This window comes from Mustela lutreola, chromosome 4, assembly GCF_030435805.1.
Source record: "Mustela lutreola isolate mMusLut2 chromosome 4, mMusLut2.pri, whole genome shotgun sequence".
Classification (NCBI taxonomy): domain Eukaryota; kingdom Metazoa; phylum Chordata; class Mammalia; order Carnivora; family Mustelidae; genus Mustela; species Mustela lutreola.
In genome coordinates this window covers 133,572,922-133,593,800 of record NC_081293.1, presented here as the reverse complement: position 1 = coordinate 133,593,800, position 20,879 = coordinate 133,572,922, and the positions used below count along the sequence as shown (strand labels likewise).

At 43.1% G+C, this 20,879-nt stretch overlaps 1 protein-coding gene across 1 annotated transcript in view; it reads left to right on the top strand.

Annotated features, from left to right (window-relative positions):
* The first annotated feature begins 8,982 nt into the window (after positions 1-8,982).
* PON3 (paraoxonase 3) overlaps positions 8,983-20,879 on the top strand; it is a 28,352-nt gene continuing 16,455 nt past the window's right edge. The window contains exons 1-3 of the mRNA XM_059171166.1: positions 8,983-9,140; positions 10,872-10,942; positions 18,902-18,957. Coding sequence (XP_059027149.1) covers positions 9,067-9,140; positions 10,872-10,942; positions 18,902-18,957 — 201 coding nt within the window. The 5' untranslated portion in view covers positions 8,983-9,066. The remainder of the gene's footprint in view (positions 9,141-10,871; positions 10,943-18,901; positions 18,958-20,879) is intronic.

Here is a 20,879-nt window from a genome sequence, read left to right as displayed (position 1 = left end):
ACTATCTAAAGATCTACATTCATGAAAAGTAGCAGAATACAGTAGGTATAAAGTAAATTTGTTTTCTATTGCATTTATTAGAAATTTTATTTGAACAAAAGTAAGTATAATTTTAATGAGCTCAGTATTAGTTATCTTAGAAATACAAAAATAATTTTTAAAATACTTTTGGCCTCACTGGGTCAGGGATTTTGTTTTTTCTAAGCATAAGGATTGCATTTATATATTATGATCTTATTTTGATCAAATATTGGGTTTTACAGTTTGTTGTTTATTAGAAAGTCAAGTCACTCAAGGACTAAAACTGCAATTGGGATATGTCACCACTAGGTGGATACAGGTCCCACAGGGGTGTAAGTGTTTTGTTTTTTTCTAAGAATTTTTTATTCATTTATTTATTTATTTATTTATTTATTTATTTTTTTCAGCGTAACAGTATTCATTGTTTTTGCACCACACCCAGTGCTCCATGTAATCCGTGCCCTCTCTAATACCCACCACCTGGTTCCCCCAACCTCCCACCCCCCTCCACCCCCTGCCCCTTCAAAACCCTCAGATTGTTTTCTTGCTTTTTAAACTGACTTCCTGTTCAGTGACGGTAGGTTTATCTGAATGCACTTTTGGTTCTTCACAAAACCTCAGCTCTTTTACAACAGCTAAATGAGAACATGAGTTCCTAATACATGGAATAAGGAAAATTAAATATAAGCTGTAATACAATATTTTTTTCTCATTTTGTATATGGATTAATTATTAATGATAACTACTCTGAGGCTGATCCTTTTTCTAAACTAATTTCGATCTGCTCACTTGGAATTCTGTCCTGGATTCAGACTTAACCAGGCTGGTGAGTGTCTCCCTGGCAAAACAGTGAAGACTTAAAACAGCACCGACTACCCTACCACCTAAGAGAAGTAGCCACTTCTCTTAGATTACTCATAATTTTCATTATTCACTTGCCTTTTCACAAATGGATTCCTGAGTGTGTCAGGAGCAGGGTCGAGAGAACCCCAACAGCTCTCTTAGTTTTCTGATCCTGGTTTTCAGGATTTTTATTCCATAAAGCAGAAGGCAGAGAAGGGCAGCGGCGGGGAGCCTCATCTAATTTTTATTATTGCAAAGAAAATAACTTCCAGTTCACTTAAAAAAATGTTTAAGGACACTGAAGGACTTTTCTGTGGCCAGCCTTGAGCTAGGCATTATGATACAATCGTGAACTAGACATAATGCCTGTATTCTAGTGGGAGATTCAGCAAATGAGAAAATAGCTAGCCAGCTAGCTAGGTGATAGATAGAGAGATAGATGGAGTGATTAGAAGGAACTCAACAAAGAAATGTGATCAGGGAATAATTTGGAGAAACCTACTTTCCCCCTGCCACACACAACTTTCGACAAGCAGAGAAAAGTCCAAAGAGTAGTTCGGTGACCTAATGTATGTCCTTCATGTTTGTTCACAAATCACCTTTTTGCCACATTTGCTTTATCTTTCCAAATTTGTTTGAAAGCTGGTTGGAGATACGATAAACCCTCACCTCTGCTTCTTTTAGCTCGCATCCTGTCAACGCGAGGCCATTCTCCTCCATAACCACTGTGTAATCCGGACACACACCTAAGAGCATTAGTGATATGTTTGTCATGCCACCTGGTGTCTGATCCAAATTCAAATCTCCTTTAATAGTTGCTTATCCGTACACAATCCAGATGCGTTTAATAGTTGCTTTCCCTCCCAACCCCAGCCCCAATCTGGGATCCAGTCAAGGTTCTCAATTTGTTTGTTGCGTCTCTTCGCTGCCTTTTAATCCGGAACCGTTGCTCTGTCACTTGTTTGTTCCTTCATGATACTAGTTTTCAGTGCGGGCAAGATCCTCTGGAATGCCCTGCATTCTGAATTTATTTGACTGTTTCTCCCTGGCGTCCTTAGCTTCATTCAGTCAATATCACTTGTATGTCCTGTGACGTTTCCTGTAAAATTACTCAATGCTCGATTAGATTCATTTAAGCAATTGCGACAAGAATATTTAACAAGTAATGTGTTGTTCACATTGCAGTGTATCGGAATATATGGACAGGTCGTCCCACTGGTTGTGATGCTGGATATGAATAACTGATTCCGGTGGGGACCACCAGATCACCTCGTTATCTTTTCCCACCATATTCTGGTCCCTAAAACATTTCCTCTGTTCGGTTGAAGCATCCATTAATGATTCTTGCCTGGATGATTATTATATCAGAGTTGCACGGTGGTGATTTTCCTATCATTTCTAGTGCTCATATTGGTAGGCTGCACTCTGTTAAAAACATTCTCTGCTCTGTTTTCCCACTTGCCCTTTTCTGCATTGTCTCTCTTTTTTTCTGGAAATCGTTTGCTGACAGATCGCAGAGATACTGTTTATTCTTTGTCATAGATTTCTGTTTTCACTTTTATCTCTAAAGTCAGGATAAGACTCGTTCTGTAAGAATGTAAAGGATCTAATCATTTTTTTTTTTTTTTTTTGCCTTGCTAAAAAATCAAAATTCAACTAAGTACATTTTAAAGATCTTAACTGGCTTTATTCAGTGAATCATGAAGTGGGCAGCATCCCATCTAGCAAACAGAAAGCAGATCCCATGAGCTGTACGAAATGAAAGACTTTGATAGGCAGAAGGCAGTTAGGCAGTTAACCAGAAAGTTTTCCTAGCAAAGAGACTATTTTTCAGGCAAGGTCACCTTTCTCTGGGGGAAGGCAGTTGTCTACCAGGCCGATGACCTTGCTCGTGCTGACTAGTTAATTCCAGACTGACTGATTGAGATTACGTTCCTGGGAGAGGCAGTTAGGTTAGGTATGAGGTCTCTGGTCATGTGTGCTTAGCACAAATGACTCAATTTAGGGTCTGTTGTTTCTTTTTTAACAGCCTCCTTTGCTGGTTCCCGCACCTCGTTCAGAATAGAAGTGTAGTGGTTCCGTAGGGTCCAGAATCAGGTGCTCGTCCTCCTTCATCTCCTCTCATTCATTCCAGTGGTTGACCTACCACCTGAGCCGAAATTAACCTTGCTCGCTTGAACTTTGCCTTCATCTTGACTCTGTCCTTGTCCTTCGCCCTAAGAGGCTCTACCTCATTCTAGCTCCAAGTGATGTTTCAAATCCATTCTCTGCCATCTCCACCAGCAGCTCTGTGGCTGAGCCCTCCGTTACCTCTGACCCGGAATTGTTCTCCTAGTGGGCTCCTCTCTCCCAGGATGTGCCCTCTCTAAGCCACTTCCTACTCGGTAGCAAAGTACTCAGACCAGATCGTGTCCCGCTTGAAACCTTTGTGCTCATCCCATCTGTTTGAGAAGACCTGCAAAGTGTTGTGTGATCTGGGCCCTGCTTCCCTCTCCGACTTCTTCTGGCACCGCTCTTCTCCCTAGCCACCTGGATGTTGCATATCCTGGCGTTGTTTCTTCTAGAGCCTCTCTGTCTTCTCTTGTGGCCACGACTGACTGATCACTCCATAAAGCACTGCAGACAATTTGTTTACTCTTTCTTTCCCTCCCTCGTCTCCTTCTTTTCTGTCCCCCTTCCTTTCCCTCCTAAAACTATATCTCCCTCCCACCCCAAACGGAAGCTCCTTAAAGGTGAGGGTATCTTGTTGGCAATGGGTCTTCAGTGCCAAGTAAGCAGTTGTCGGTGCTCATCTGATATGACTAAATGTGAACAACGAGGAATGTTCCTTCCCTCGCCTCCGTCTCCCACAGCCCCATCCCACACTGTTCCAGAACATAGGGTTTAGTGAGGGGATGTGATCACATCTGGTATCTTGCCACAGCATAAGAGTTACATGTGGTCTGTTGTTCTTTGAAACGAGTGTTCCCACTGACGTGTGAAGCAAGAGCAGCAGCATCTCCACATTGTGTGTGTGAATTTATGCACTTTCATCCGCCATGTGAGTCATTGTTTTCATAGGCATGTCTTCTTACATGTTCCAAAGATCAAACTGATATAATAAGGTCTCCTCCTGTTATATAGTAAATCTCCTCCTGTTCCATTTGCCCTATTTACAGGAAACTAGTTTGTTAGTTTCTTGTGTATATCTTCTCTACTTTTTTAAAGATTTTATTGTTAACTGATCTCTACACCCCATGTGGGCAACTCACAACCTGAGATCAAGAGTTGCACGCTCCACCAACTGTGCCAGCCAGGCACCCCTCTTTCCAATATTTGTATATAAAAACAAGCTGATACGAATATATATTCTTCTTTCCTCCCGTTATGTCACAGAAGGTAGCAGACTACATAGAGTTCCACACATTCCCTTTACCTAAGGATAATGTTTGGACATGTTTTTGTATCATTACAAAGAGATCTTCACTAATCCTATTTTATACCTGCCTAGGATGCCCTAGTTTATTTAACCAGTCCAATTACTCGCTGTTACAAACAGTGCTGCAGTACGTAGTTGTGTGCGTACTTTGTTTTGTATATGTGCAGGTGTATCTATGGGATAAATTCCTGGAAGTGAATCAAAAGGGGTTCAATCTGGGTCCAAGGTAATTTCACTTGAATGTTTGACAGAGACATCATAACACTACAGGAGTTGTAACATTTTGCAATGTGTAAGAATGCCCCAAAGGCCTCACCAACAGGTTTTGTTATCCAATTTTCACTTGTTTGCAAACATGATATCCCACTGTGTTTTAGCTTTCCTTCTGTTAGTACAGCCGAGTTTAAGCACACTTTCAGATATTCAAAGAGATTTGTGGTTATTTTTTCTGTGAACTTCCTTGTCTTTTTTATTATTTTTTTTTCCTAACTGTAAATCATCAGTTATGCAATTCTTGATAGGGTTTGGAAGCATAAGAAAATGATGTTTCTCATTAGAGCAGAAAGCAGTACACAGTTTTCAAGCTCCAAAACCATGGAAGCTATCCTGTCCCTCGCAGTATTGAGCTGTAGGAGACATTACTCAGATTTTTCTCCAGAAAGAGCTAATGTAACAATAAACAAATTTATTTTAACAATAAGCCAATAACAAATTTACTCTGTGGACTCAGTTCAGAGCCTGAAAGTGATGATCATGATAAATGTGACTTTTGTTGTTCCACTTTGAAGAAAACATGAAGATTTTTCCAAAAATATCCTAATGGAAATCAGAGCTTTCAATGAACCCCCTGCTTTTCTATCTATTGTTCCTTGCCCTCTGGTTCCCAGATCCATGGATAGGTAACCCTCTCCACCAGATTCTCCACACCTGAGTACCTTCCTTGATTTGTCCCTGTTCTATACTGTTCCTCTGTCCACATCCAACCAGTCGCCGATACTATCAGTGCCCTTCCCAAATATTTCTCAAAGCCATTCAGTTCTAAGGACGTTAGGAACTAATTAATCCCCATTGCTTCTCCAATTAGTTCCCCAAGGCCACCAACCATTCTACCCATCTCCAGGAGAGGCAAGCTCCCTACCCGCTCCTTAATCCGTTCTTACCGCAGAGTGATGTTTCTAAAGCATCTGCTGGGTCATATCACTCCTGTGGTTTCCCATGAACCCCTAGGATATAATTTGACTTTCTTCACTTGGCCTACAAGGCCCTACCAACCTCTCTGGATTCAATTCTCGCCATCTTCCTCATAGTCTTTTATGCTCTATCCCAGTGGTCCTCAAAGTGTGGTCCCTGGACCAGTACCAACAACATTACATGCACACTTGTTAGAAAGGCAAATTCTCAAGACCTACCCCAAATCTAACAAATCACAAACTCTGGAGCTAAAGTTTAGCAGTCTGCGTTTTAACAACTCTTCCAAGTGATTCTTATCGCATGGTTTGGGAACTCCTGCTCTGTCCTTACCGGACTTACTTCATTCTGGTTCTAATTCCCCAGGACTGTGCAGAAACCAGGCTGCCTTTCTCTGGGCCTCACCAACACTCATTCTGCCTGATTAAATCTTACTTCTGGTTATGCAGTCAATCCCACTCACTGCTATGTAGAGGGTCCAGTGAACACAAGGCTAAACCCAAAGCTGTCACGCACAAATGTCTATTTCCAAGGAGATGTGAAAATCATCCTAGGATCCATTGTTCTGGAAACTCAATGAAGATCTAGCTCTGTCCTCTGTATTTCAACAAGCCATTTCAACAGACATGTGACGAAAAGCCTTGGTCTGAGACAAAGTTTTGAAAGGAGGATTCAGTTCACCTCAGATCAAAAAGCAGAATCTTCCTTGTCAATAGTGTGGACACAGCACACAAGAGTGTTCTAGAGTCACTGCTATGGTCTTTTGTGTCTCCCCCCAAAGGAGATGGTATTAGGAAGTGGGGGCTTTGAGAGGTGATTAGGTTATGAGGGTACAGCCTTCATGAATGGAACTGGCGCCCTTCCAGAAAGACCCCCTAGAACTCTCTTGCCCCCTCTTCCAGGTTAGGACACAGCAAAGGTGTGTCTGGGAGGTGGGCTCTTACCTGACAGTGAATCTGCTGGCACCTTGATCTTGTACTTCAGAACTATGAGAAATAAAAGTCTGTTGTTTATAGGCCATTTACCTCATGCTTTTTTGTTACAGCTACCCAAATGGACTAAGACAGCCAAAACCCACTCTACTGGTGTGAGAACCTTGTTCTCATTCTTACTCTACACGGAGCAGGAGCTGCTTATATAATATATCTTACTAAGTGGCTTCCCCATGAATAATTATCTCTACTATCTTGAGCTAATGAGTGAACTCTCCAGGTGCAGATTTAAATGGTGACGCTTGATACTCCAAAGTTGGGAATCTTTTAATGCTAACTACCAGGGTTGGGGATTTGAATTACTGATTATGGTTTTCAAATGATAACTAATCACCTCTAAGGTTTAAAATTATGTACATACATGTGCACACACACCCGCATACACATCCTTACCTCTGCCTAAAGTGAAGAAGGTTAAACCAGATTATAGATGACACAACACCTACAATACATTACCCAAGAATCTGCCTCTTCCCTTGTCCTTGCCTTCCTGCTATGAGGCAGGGAACACACTGATAAGGAACGTGGACTCTAGAGTCTCTTGACCTGAGTCCAAATGGGGTACCTGACACTTCTTAGTTATGTAAACAAGTTATTACTCAATCTCTAGGCCTCACTTTCCTTAGTCATGAAGCGAGGATGGCATATGAGAAATACATGCAATAATACGTATTATTACTATTATATCATGCACTCAGTGTCTTTGTTCCCAATTTTTCCTTACGCCAAGTCCAACATCTTGCACTCATCCATCTAATCACTTTTATAGAGCATCTATTAAGTACACAGTTCTGTGCCCAGCACTGGAAGACCCAGCGATCAATGGGACCAGGATCCGAGCCAACGCTCTCACGTGAAGGCTCAGATTTAATTGATGGTCAATGCTTATTGACTCCTCACAACGTGTAGTGTTAGGCACTTTGCACTCATCATGACATTTGATTTTAAGTCACCTATGAGGCAGATATTCTTCTACAAAAGAGGAATCTGAAGCATAAACAAGTTAGCTGGATACCTAAGGCTTGCTGGATCTAAACCCAGGCAGCTTGAGCCCCAGGCCCTGCGTGCAAGCCTGTACCACACGTATGGACCCTTCACCTTTGGCAAGGTTCCTTTCTTCATCTCTCTTCTCTGGAAGCCTTATGAAAACAGCATTCAATTCATCCTCTGTTTGAATTCTTAAAATTAGTCATCTTAAAAATAATTATCAGTACAACTCTAGATGTTACAGCCCTCCTTGAGTACAGCTTTCCTTCTTGCCCAGCCCTCATAGAAGCAGCATGGTGAAGGGTACAGGCTCTGGAGCCCATGCCCTGACCTGCCACTCACCACCTGTGTGACCTAGGGGAAGTTACACAGCCACTCTGTGCCTCAGTTCTTCTCACCTATAAAACTGGGATAATGTTAACTGCCTCAGAGGTGGTTCTGAGAATTAGAAGAGAGTTAACCTAGGCAAAGTACTAAGCACAATGCAAGGCACATGGTAGGTGCTGTATAGGTGGTAGGCATTGTTATTCATGCCCTAATTATGTATTCATACTGTAATCATGCGTCCCATAAGTCAGAGACCAATTTTTCTTGTCATAATATCTCCAGGTCTGGCAAATTCTTTTCCCTAAACAGTATTTACTCAGTTGAACTCAAAAGAACCATTCTTTCTTTCTTTTGGTAAATAAAAACATCACGCTTAAGATGCTATGTTGCTGTGTCCTAACTCCTAAAGTCTCCCCCACCTCCAGCCAGCCCTTTTCCTTCCAACTTAATCCTCACGATGAGAGGGGAAAATTCACTCTTTGCTGGTAGGAACTGAAGACCCTGAAGAAAGAAGAGTCAAGGAGCCTTTTGAAAGGCTAACTTCCCACTTCGCTCATCTTCTTGTTACCTAGCCACTTCTTTTCCTTCACTCCCCCTGATCTTCTTTATCCCATCAATGATGGGGACGGCCACGGACATTCGCAAATCCACCCAGTCAACAAACGGAACTAGGCACCCACCATAGTCAGCATTCTGAGACAGGGCAGAAAGTCCAGGAAATAAGGCCCCGCGCCCCAAATCTTGAAGCGTGAGTTAAAGCTCGTGGCTGCGGTTATCTTTCAACATCGCCCCGCCCACTCTCTCGGGATCAATGTTGCGGCTCCTCTTTCGTCTGGCCTTGGAGAATCGCGAAGTTTTCGGCTCTGAACTCAGCTCCCCGCCCTCTCCTGACCCTTGGGTTTCCCGTTCTGTTCATTCTGTTCATTCGAGGAGCTGAGGTTGAATTTCGCAGCTTTTAGCAACAAACTTCCTCTATCCTCCCACCGACGGATAGGTGTGTTCTTGCCACAGCTGCGGTCCCGCGGGCTCGCTCTCTCCGTACGGGGAGCCTTGAACAGGAGTCCCGCGAGTAAAGGGTTCCTTGGACCCCGTGCGTGGAAATGGCCTTGAACTCTGGGCGGGGGGCGGGGCCTGGCGGGCGACCTGGACCTCTGCGGGCAGCGCACCGGCTCCCGAGGGGCGGGCGGGGCGGGCGCCATCCAGGGGGCGGGGCCCGGAGCCTGCCCTCCACGCCCTCGGGAGTGCTCGGCACCCGCACGTCGCCACCGGGCACCCCGGGCACCAGAGACCATGGGGAAGCTGCTGGTGCTGACCTTGCTTGGGGCCGGCCTCGCCCTAATCGGGGAGAGGTTAGTGGCGCTTAGGTGAGTTGGCATCTTGATGGGGGCGTCCTTGGTTCTTTCTCTCCTAAGTTTCAAGGGCTGCCCCGTGCCACCTTCCTAAAGGATAGGAAAGGGCATTTTTTTAGAACCTCACTCCTCAGTTCCACCCAGCAAGCTATCCCTTGAGAAACGCTGATATGGAAAAGGGAGCTGTTTGCCTTTCTTCCGATGGTAGAGCAGAAATGCCCCCATTTATTTTCTGAAAGTCGTGCCTCCCACCCCCACCCCCCTTTTCCAGGTTGCCCTTGGCATTCTGCTCTTGGGAAAAAAAGAAAGAAAAAGAAAAGAAAAGAAAAGAACAGAACTCCGTTGGAAGCGCTGGACCTGGAGGGGACCAGGCTGCCAGCTGGATGTTTACAGCCCACTAAGACATTGTCCAAGGCCAGTAAAACACTGATGAGTACTGGGAAACAGAGCTCATCCTAGATTAAAAGAGCTAGCCAGACGGCAGGGATAGGAGCTGAAACTTGCAGGTGGTGACCACCAGCGTTATGCAGGTTAAAATTAGGACCTTTTGAAGTGGAAGATCTAGTGGTGATGGGCAGAAGTATCTCAAGAGAAGCCAATACACTGGGCTAGAAAGAAATGCTAGGTATAGTATGCATTTCTGAGTGGATGTAAAGCTTCTGTTTGCCTTCACTTGTCTTTAAGTTGCTTTTATTTATTTCTCCAAGCAAAAGCTGATCTCAGAAGTTCACATTAGAATCTACTGAGAAGTCTGATGGCTTTTGTGAATACTTTCTAATTCAACTCGAGAGTGTTTATTGTTACATTTGTTCCCAGTGCACCCAAGTGAGAGAATCATAAAAAATAATAATTACAAGGTAGATCGAAGGTGTATTGTTACAGAAGTGACAGTAAGATAAGTCTAAGTGTAGAATCTTCCCGAATACAGTCTAATAAAAATTTAAAATTATCCCTGGTATTTAGAAGAATGGTTCGCTGTGAAAACAGGAACACTATATTAAAAAAATAATTTGGCCAGTTGTTTACACTGTGGTCAGTCTGATGACTTTTATGCACTTGGAAAATAAGTCAGTATAAAAACTTTTTTAAATAATGAAGTTAAAGCAAAAGCTACAGGGGTTAGCTATTAGGAGACACTTGAATTTGGGGAAAGCATTTCGGTGGGGAGGGGTCAAAAGACAAGGCTATCAGGAGTAAAAGGGAGCCAAAGTGCAGATTTTTAATAGATAATACTTCACAAATTAAATAATACTATTCTGTACATTTAAAGTAATAATACTGTCCAGTTACTTATATTATTCTACAGTATCATTTATCAGGCCAAAAAGTATTGTCCATGTATAATGGCATTTTAGGCTTTCAACTGGGTGAGATCAGCTCCTATAGTCCACATTATGTAAATAAATGTAAATAAAAGGAGGTACCTACTTACATGTTGTAGCATCCATACATGATGAGAAACACAGTTAATGAACACGAAGGTGATTAAAGGGATACCTGGGTGGCTCAGTGGGTTAAGTGTCTGCCTTTGGCTCAGGTCATGGTCTCAGGGTCCTGGGATCGAGCTCCGCATTGGTCTCTCTGCTGAGCGGGGAGCCTGCTTCCTCCTCTCTCTCTGCCTGCTTGTGATCTCTGTCAAATAAATAAATAAAATCTTTAAAAAAAAAAAAAAGGTGATTAAAGACAATGTTTAGACATCGGTTTTGGATATCGTGCACTGACCTCCTGTGTTTTTATCTTCTATAGACAAAGGACTAATGCATCTCGAGAAGTGAGGTCGGTAGAGCCCCGGAGCTGCCACCTTATTGAGGGACTTGGTACGTATGTGACAGTGCCATTTCTTGGTCACTACCCACCCAACTGAGGCTGCCCACTAAATTAATTGCCTGCTACTCCTTAGGGCCTCCTGCCAGGGGCTTCTGCCCCACTTTCTGAAGCTCTCTCATCCCAGAGCTCCAGGGGCCCTCCTGAGTGTCAAAATCTGTGGCTTTCCCCCCAGTCTTTTTTTTTTTCTTACTGATGTCTCTCCATCATTTGAAGAACATCCTGTCCCTTACTGGATGCCCCTTCTGTGCTACTTCACTCCCCTCTCTGTCTCCTTCCGGGGCCCACCTTACTTCTTTTCTCTCTTCTTCCTTCTCCTTCATGGTATTCCGGGCTTCAAATATCAGTTTCCTTCTAAATTTATCTGCAAGTACCAAAAGAAATATGACCTAGCCTTTACCCTGAGGAACCTCACAGCCTACTCAGATTTCTTTAAAAAAAAAAAAAAAAAAAAAATCCAAACTCCACAGGTGCCTCCCTAACCTCTCAAACTGCAGGCCTCCTTTTCCAGTCTAAACCCCTCACCCACAACTGACTCTTCTAGACTTTCCCTATGTATGGTAAGCCCGTTCTCAAAGGGCCTCCATTCCATATGTAAGAGCCGTATGCCACCCCCCCCCTCATTGTCTCTTGAGACTTGTTGGTGTCAACATCTTCTGTGGCCCCACACAGGGCTGAGCTCACCCCATTCCTGTTACTGCTGCATTTGCTTCTCTGGGTGCCAAGCCCCGTTTCTCCCCCGCACTGCTACCATACAAACAGCTCAAAGTGAATTCTGCTCACTGTCTGGAGAAATGTGCTTTTTCACTTCCTTATGGCTGCTCATGGAATCCCCGGCACTGATTCCTTCCTCTTTGCTTGCTGAGATCAGGCTGCAAAGTTCTCTCCTGCCTCTGAACTCCCCAGTGCTCTAAAACTCTGATTCACTTACAACACCTACCACACACTTTATTTTATGGCTAGCAGTGTTCTCTCTCTCACTACCAGACTGTAAACTCCCTAGGGTCAAGGACTGTGACTTATTTATCATTATGTGACAGGGTGACAGCATGGTTTATTGTGATATGAGTTTGTGTTTTCTTTTTCTTGGTGCATATATTTCTTTATATATGATATATTTTGACTATATATACATATATGTATACATGGAGAGAAAGGGAGAGAGAGACAGGGGTAGAATAAGAGTCTTTTTTATTTTGGTTTTCTTTTTTTTTTTTTTTTTTTTAAGGATTTTATTTATTTATTTGACAGAGAGAAATCACAAGTAGACGGAGAGGCAGGCAGAGAGAGAGAGAGAGGGAAGCAGGCTCCCTGCCGAGCAGAGAGCCCGATGCGGGACTCGATCCCAGGAGCCTGAGATCATGACCTGAGCCGAAGGCAGCGGCTTAACCCACTGAGCCACCCAGGCGCCCTTATTTTGGTTTTCTATCTTTGTTTTTCTCTCTTGGTTTAAAAAAAAAAGAAGAAGAAGAAGAAAGAAAAAAGAAAAGAAAAATTAGCCTTGACCAATGGCTTCCTATCACATGGAGGTTTGTGGGGCTGGCTAGAAACAGAAGGAACTGAGGACAGGCTGCTTCCTAACTTTTGTGCCGATGAATAAAGCATATGAATATATAGCTATTTTGAATAACAGGTATCCTTTCCCCATGCCTGGCAGCATTCTGGGGGTGGAGCAGGACCCCAGTGTCAAAGACACTGCAAGGTGTCTTTGAGGATGCTGGATCCTTTGTTATGTGTGTCCCAGCCCCAGCACAGATTGTGTGTCCATCCAGGGCCTGAAAGTGACAGAACTGTGTACGTTAAAGGGAACACACTGGCTTGGCAGTGAGTAATTCGGTGGTGACTAGTATAGAATAAAGGCCAGATGGACTTCCCCAAATATTCTGCTTTTTAAAAAGTTGCCACCTACGATATTTATGCAACCCTGGCAGAAGACCCAGTAGTGACTGAGGTTGAATTTCTCTTCGGTTTAGCGGAATATGGGTACAGGGTGAGATTTCATTTGATTAAAAAAAAAAAAAATTGTAACATTTGCTCATGTGTTTACTGTTTTGTGGTGTAATATTCTTATTTACTACATATCTCTCTCAAAAGCTAGGAGCTTGCCAAATAATGTAGTAGGGAAATTAGACTAGATTATTGCTAAAGCCTCGTCTGACTCGCAGATCGTAGAATGCCAATAGAGTTGAGAAGCTAAAACTGGAGCTAATGTTGTAAGATAGATCAAAGTTCTGATTATCTAAATATTTTGAAAAGAATGGCTAAAATAGTTGGGAACGGGCTGAGAGCAAAAGAAAACAGCATTACCTCTTGTGTCTATCGGCATATCTCTATCTTATATCTGGAGAACTAAACGTTTGTTAATAGGGAAATTTTTTTTTTAAAGATTTTATTTATTCATCAGATAGAGATCACAAGTAGGCAGAGAGAGAGGGAAGCAGGCTCCCTGCTGAGCAGAGAGCCCGATGTGGGGCTTGATCCCAGGACCCTGGGATCCTTTTATAGGCTAAGGATTACCTTTGCCCATAAACCTTCTGCTGAGTTCTTTACAAACATTGACATCACCCTGACAACCAATCTGTAAGGTGGGTGCTACTTGCTGTCCTTGCTGATTAGGAAACAGAGACACAGCAGAATGAAGTGACTTGCCTAGTGGCCCAGAACCAGAGGGTGACAGGCCCAGATTATGAGCCTGGATGGTTCTCTCCTATGCCTTGGACTCTTTGTCGTGTGACTTTGCCTCTCTTATCTACTGACAACACATTTTGTTATGGAAGCGTCAGGAAAGTACAACGGCAGCAGAAAACTGAAAGTCTGAGATGCAAAATGGTGAAATATTAATAAGCAGAGCTGGCCAAAACAAAGCAGGCTGGATATTTAAATAAAAATCACTGCTGAGAACACTTCACGAGACCCAACTATTTGATGAGTGAAAAGCTCTATGAAGCAACCAATAAGGATTTTAGGCAGGCCTTGGTAGGCAGTTAACAGAGCTGAAGAAGAATTCTGAATTCTGGGTGGCTCAGTGGGTTAAAGCCTCTGCCTTCAGTTCAGGTCATAATCCCAGGGTCCTGGGATCGAGTCCCACATCGGGTTCTCTGTTCAGCAAGGAGCCTGCTTCCTCCTCTCTCTCTGCCTGCCTCTGCCTACTTGTGATCTTGGTCTGTCAAATAAATAAATAAAATCTTAAAAAAAAAAAAAATCTGGGCTTCTGTGGTTAATTTTATTGATGGGAGAAACTTTCCTCTTTTTGTTTTCCTTCCCATTATTCTTTCTGGGAAGAAAATTTGAAAAGCGAAATAATTCTAAGCTCCAGAAATGATATCTCATAGATCTTTTTGTATTGAGTTTCTCCTTTTCCAAGGCTTTGTGGGTCAAGGATTGTTTTAACCAGGCAGTTAGTTGGCTGCCCTTGGCATCTATTCAAAGCTGCACATGAAATTCGAATAGTTTGACTGGGGCTCCATCCACCCTTGGCAGGATTAGGAAGTAAACAGCCATTGTCTTTGGTATCTTCCTATCGTCCCCGCCATCCTTTTTCCTCTCCAGTATCTTCCCCTATCTCCAAGATCTGTTTCTATATTGTAGGTGGCATTTGTTTTCTTAGTTGGCTATCAGGATCTTCTTTCCAAGACGGGAAATCATGATAATATTAGTTGATCGTAATGTTTCAGTGTGACATATTCTCAGGGTGCCTGTAGAAAATGATCAATAGTCAAGGAGACAAAATTATGCTGCATAGAGGGTTGACAGTTTAAAAAGTAGTAGACATTTATTCATGACACTGGTTTTAGACTAATGGGCGGGGTTTTTTTAATTATAATTTTTTTATTTTTTAATAAACATATAATGTATTATTAGCCCCAGGGGTACAGGTCTGTGAATTGCCAGGTTTACACACTTCACAGCATTCACCATAGCACATACCCTCCCCAATGTCCATAACCCCACCACCACCCTCTTCCTCCCCCCTCCCCTTGGCCACCCTCAGTTTGTTTTGTGACATTAAGAGTCTCTTGTGGTTTGTCTCCTCCTCCCAATCCCATCTTGTTTCATTTATTCTTTTCCTACCCCCAAATCCACCCATGTTGCATCTCTACTTCCTCATATCAGGGAGATCATATGATAGTTGTCTTTCTCCGCTTGACTTATTTCGCTAAGCATGATACCCTCTAGTTCCATCCACATTGTTGCAAATGGCAAGATTTCGTTTCTCTTGATGGCTGCATGGTATTCTATTGTATATATATACCACCTCTTCTTTATCCATGCATCTGTTGATGGACATTTAGGTTCTTAACATAGTTTGGCTATTGTGGACATTGCTCCTATAAACATTCGGGTTGGGTGGGTTTGGTTTTTTTTTTAAAGATTTTACTTACTTATTTGACAAGTAGAGATCACAAGTAGGCAGAGAGAGAGAGAGAGAGATAGGGGGAAGCAGGCTCCCCGCTGAGCAGAGAGACTGATGAGGGGGTTCGATCCCAGAACCCTGGAATCATGACCTGAGCTAAAGACAGAGGCTTTAACCCACTGAGCCACCCAGGCGCCCCTTGGGTGGGGTTTTAATGATAGTTGTGCACAGGCTAACAAGTATGCGGGGAGCACCCAGGGGAGGGTGTCCTGGGAGCTTTTACTCCCGCAGGTGCCACTGTTGCCAAGATGCACTGTGTTATCATGCCAGGTGCAGCATAGGTGGGGGAGGTGGGGAAAGAGGGGTGGGAATACCGTGCAATCAGCCGGTGACTCTTTTCCACATTTGAACGGAAAGTACTTGCATCCCTGTGCTCTGGATTAAGTCAGGAAAGAAAGACAAATCCAACATCCCAAGAACACACCCACTCCTGTTGTAGCTGAATTACTGAGGTGGTTTAATGCTGTCAGAGCATGTGTTAAACGGTGTTTAGAAGATAAAAGGACCAGACTAAAGAGCACCCAACTCAAGACACCTTATGCTCAGAAATTAACACCCACTTGTTTAACTCAAAGATAAGACAGAGATCAAGAAACTAACATGGTTTATCTTATTTAGTCAGTCGACCAGCTTTTACTGAGAGTTTTTGTAGTGAAAAGGCAGGAATGACGTTGGGTGCAAAACTGGAGTGCTGAATGAAAACTGGTCCTTGTTCCCAGGAGGCTGACTGTTTGGTAGGAAATCAACATGTCAGCAGAAGGGTGCCGCCCAGGTGTAAATGAACTATCTTGGCAGAGGTGGTCTCAAGTGATCCTATATGTATGTAACATGGCTGTGAGAACTAACGGGAACTGGGAGAGGCTGCAAAGGCTGAGGAGGTGGCCCGCAAGCTCTTCTCTAGAGCCTGTGATACTCAGGCAAGGGGAGGCGAAAGTGGCGTGGGAAAGGCGTGGGTTGTGAAGAAGAGGGAGCAGCACATGCTCAGGCAGGTGAGCGAGGCTGACACATTTCAGCAGCTAGCAAGGCAAGAACTGCGGCACAGGTGTCAGAGAGTGGAGGGTGGGGGCCAACAGACCAAGACGGGAGCCGGCATGTGGAGAACCGGGAATCCAGACCAAGCAGCTTCAGATTTCTATGGCTAACTCTGGGACACCTCTGCAGGGTTTTAAGCAGGAGAATGACGAGACCAACTGAGAGTTGCAGAGTTGATCTGCAACTCTGCAATTTAAAATGCTGACTCTCAGCAGGTGCAGAGAGTGGTAGAAGGGCAACAGAACTGACCTGTTAGGAAGCTACTGTGCAAATCCAAGGGGCAGTGCTAGAGCGCGAATGACAGTGATCCTTTGGATTCAGGGAGTAAGGAAAAAGAAAGCATCGAAGATCACTTCAGGTACTTCAGGGGATGGGTACTTGGGGGATGGAAGTGCCATCCACTGAAATAAAAATATAAGAAATGGAGCAGATTCAAGGGGGAGACATCCAGATCAGTTCGGGACATGTTAAATATGAGAAATGAAACAGCTAGGTAGGAATGCCCACTGTACAAGTGAATACAAAGGTCTAGAAATTGGCAGAACGATTTGGGCTTGATTTGGAGATTAGAGAGTCAACAGCTTATGGGTAGAAGTGAAGCCAAGGGACTGGAGTAGATTGTAGAGGTAAAGGGATGCTGTGGTATAAGAAACAGCCAAAGACAGGGCCTCGAGAATAACCGTGTCCAGAACAAAATTGGGCAGGAAAATAGGACAAAAAGCAACCAAAAAACAGTGTTCAAGAGAAAAAAAGGTAAGAAGAAAAAAAAGTTGGCTCAAAAATTAACCAACCCGTATTCAATGTGATTTTTTAAATTGCTTTATTCAATTTGCTGGGTTCTCCCCATGTCTGTTTTACCTCACATGGAAAGAGCACTAAGTCTTTCAAGTCCTTCAGATACCATAGATAGATAAGTCCTGATTACCTGGAATGTTTAGAAAAGGGAACACTCTGATTAATTTTCAAGTTACTAGTTGGGGATTAGTTTCAGTAAGTGAATATATAATTAAATCTCCCTCTGTTCTCTTTCAGTGCCCATTGTTCATTACTCTGTTGATTCAAATTTGCATTTTATTTGGCTTTTTCCCACTTTTCTTTTCCTCCCTCTCTCTCTTTGCTCAACTGCCTTTTGACACACTAGTCACGCATTACCCTAAGCAACCTTTTCCCCACATGTACCAGTCACCGTAGCTGTGTAACAAACCACCTTAAATCTGAGTGAGTACTTAAATGATGTTTATTTTGCTCATGAATTTGCCATTTTAACACAGCTCAGTGGACACAGCTCATTGCTGTTCCTATTTGCATCAGCTAGGATGACTCAATGGTTGAGAAATGAAGTGACCTGTGACATTTCCAGTGTCTTCTCTACCTTCTATAGTCCCTGTAGAGTCGTTCCTCTATAGCTTCAAAGTACCCAGGCTTTCTACATTTAAGTTTAGGGTTCCCAAGGCCCAAGCTGACAGAGACAGAGACAGAGACAGAGAGAATAAGGGAAGAGAAGGGAAAGGGAGAAGGGAAGGGAGAAGAGAGAGAGAAAGAGATAGAAAGAGATTGTGAGCCAGCAGCAACTGTGGTTGTGGCTTTACCTTGTATGCCATATGGTATCACTTGTACCTCATTTAGTTTGTCAAAGCAGTTTCCATTAATCTACCCAGACTCAAGTGGAGAGACCTTGCCTCCTGATGGAAGAACATGACCATCACATTTTAAGAAGGGCATGTGGCTATGATCCATGTTGGTTCTCCCATATTTGTTAAATACAGTTTGCCACACTAGATAACCACTACTTTTACCCTCAGTCCGGCCTATTTGGGACCCCCACCCTCTGTGGGTCTGTCTCTCTATTAGGAGACTTGTGAGCCCCCTTTTCATCCTGTTCATGGTCATAACTTACTTCTTATCCATCTCTTTCCAGAGAAAAATGATTAGGACCATCTCTTAGTGAGAAAGAGAGCTAACTAAATTGTTCAAATTTACCTATATTTGGTAGTCTTTCCTAAGACCTATTGCTTTTATAATGGATAACAATTACCAGAATTTCCAATATGGTCGGATAATGGTATATTTTTAGACCTCAACAAATTGGAAGAGAGAGATGTTTGGCTGAGAGGACTTTAAGACACCCTCACAAAGATGACTTTCCAAATGTTATAAATCCATCTGCACGTCAGTCTTCTAGGGGGAATAAAATTGAATCTCTCAGGGCATACCCCAGAAGTTGTTATTTAAAGAATAAATCTAGGCTGTGACTTTGTTTTATCATTATTTGCTTTTTTCTCCTGAAAATTGAATTCTGAAGAAAGAATTTAATATTTAGGGAATCTGACCCAGGTTTTACAGTAGAGTAGCATGCCTATGGGATTCCTGGAAGTTAATGTAGTTTCCCAAGTAAATAGTTGAAAAAGTTAATGTATTTTCCAAAAGAAGTCTAAAGTTTCACCTGGGAGGTTTACTTTTTAAGCCTTCATTCATGCATCTTCCTGATCCTCCACTTCTTTTGCAGAAAATGGCTCTGAAGACATTGATATACTTCCTAGTGGGCTGGCTTTTATCTCCAGTGTGAGTATTTTCCATGCTCCTCAGACACTCAGCTCAATAGCCAAATAGATACATTAACGTTGCAGACTAGGGCTGCCTGATGGACCCCTCCATGCTCATCCCAACTGTGGTTAAAACAGTCAACCAAAAAAGCCAAAACAGTATACCAGAGGGCTAATGGGATTACCACAGGAATGCCCAGGTTTGCTTGCCCCCCATGTGGGTAGCTCCCTATGGGGTTACAAATTCAGTAGGGTCTCAGTAAATGTCAATTCCTTTCCATTTGATTCCTAGACGAGTCTTCAGGTTTGTCCTGTTGGTGTCCATCCCCATCATTGCCCTATTTTGCTGGACCTGGGTTTCCGGTTGTCATGTCCTCACTAACTGGTATTATCTCAATGCCTGCCCGTGTTTGGGATTCGGGCAATATTTGAATCATATGTCAACCATGTTACTCAGTTTGAAAGCCTGCCCATTTTCCATCTTGGGTTCCCTGCTATTCCTTCTAACTTTCAAAGACTAGTAGAGAAGGGCCTGCATTTTATTTCCAATACCACCTTCACGGGTTTGGGATGGTCAGGAAGCCATGTGAAGGACTGACAAATAAATATAAATAAATTAAATACAATAAGTTGAAACATATATGGTGTGAAGATAATGAAAATTGCTGTGTATTTATTGAACAGTTGAATGTTGGAATGTGGCCAAAATTCTGAACAAGCAAAATGACTCCATTTTCGTTGTGAACTCAGATTCTTGGGATTGCGTGTCTTAAATATTCCATTTTAACCAATAGAATACTACCAAATAACATGAATTTGAAAATCTATATCTTTTTGGCTAAAAGGGGACGCATATAATAACACTTAAAGGCCTGAGTGTCTATAAATACTGTACGCACAGTATAGTAAGGTTTCTTTTGGATTTTAAATTGCTGTTGGTGGTGAGATGTGTCAGGGTCGGGGGGAGGTGGGAGGGATTTTATTTCCTTAGTTTTCCTGCAAAACCAAAACTAAAGCAAAAGCTGTCTAGAAAAGCTTGTCCTTTGTTGTCTTAAATTTTCTATTATCAATTTAGATGTTCAGCGTTATGCCACATACATAGACTTTTAAAAATGACTGATCTGCTTTTAGGAGGAAATATCTGTAGGTTCAGCTGTATGCTTCTTTTCTATTTTTGCCGGATCTAAAAGTACTGAACGGTCGCCGTACAGAAACTAGAGATTTTAACGGAGAAACATTAAACAGCGGGCTTTCAATCATAGAGCCCCTCTTTGCAAACTAACAAATGACTCCTAGGCTAAGGAAGAAGTTTTTCGCTTATTTTCAATCTCTTTGCACTGCAGTGAATTCAAGTCCTGGTTCTTGGTTTTTCCTCTCTCCCTTCCTTGCCTCACAGAACACGTTTGCAAGCTGCTGCTTTCATGAGAAGTTCTGCGCGACATTGGTAGTCAGTCTATAGAGAGGTGCCTAACAGGCTATTTGCTTCCTCACTGTGGGACTTGGCACGCTTCTCTTTGCCTGCCCTCTTCACACATGACAGAGCCAGCCCCTCACTCTCTGTCAGGCTTCCTGTGGCCACACTTGAGTTCCACAGGCAAGTCTTCCCCCAACGCTCCTTCTGGGCGATGTACCTCTGCTGTGGTCCCTCATGTTCTCTGTGCCTAGGCTCGTCCCTACCACATCATATCAGACGTGCTCACTTAGCGCTGCCTCCCCAGGTTTCAAGATCCTTGTGGCCAGAACTTTGTGGAGCATCTATGGCCATGCTCAACACCGGACTTGCTCCCTGACAGGCGCAGGGTGCTTGACTGTTTACTGAATGTTTGTGCTGGTGAATGAGGGCAGTAGAGAAGTTCAGCACTGACTCACCCACACAGGTCACCACCTATGGGGGAAAATGAGATGCTGCCCCTCTAGGGGATTTTCACCATTTTCAGTGGC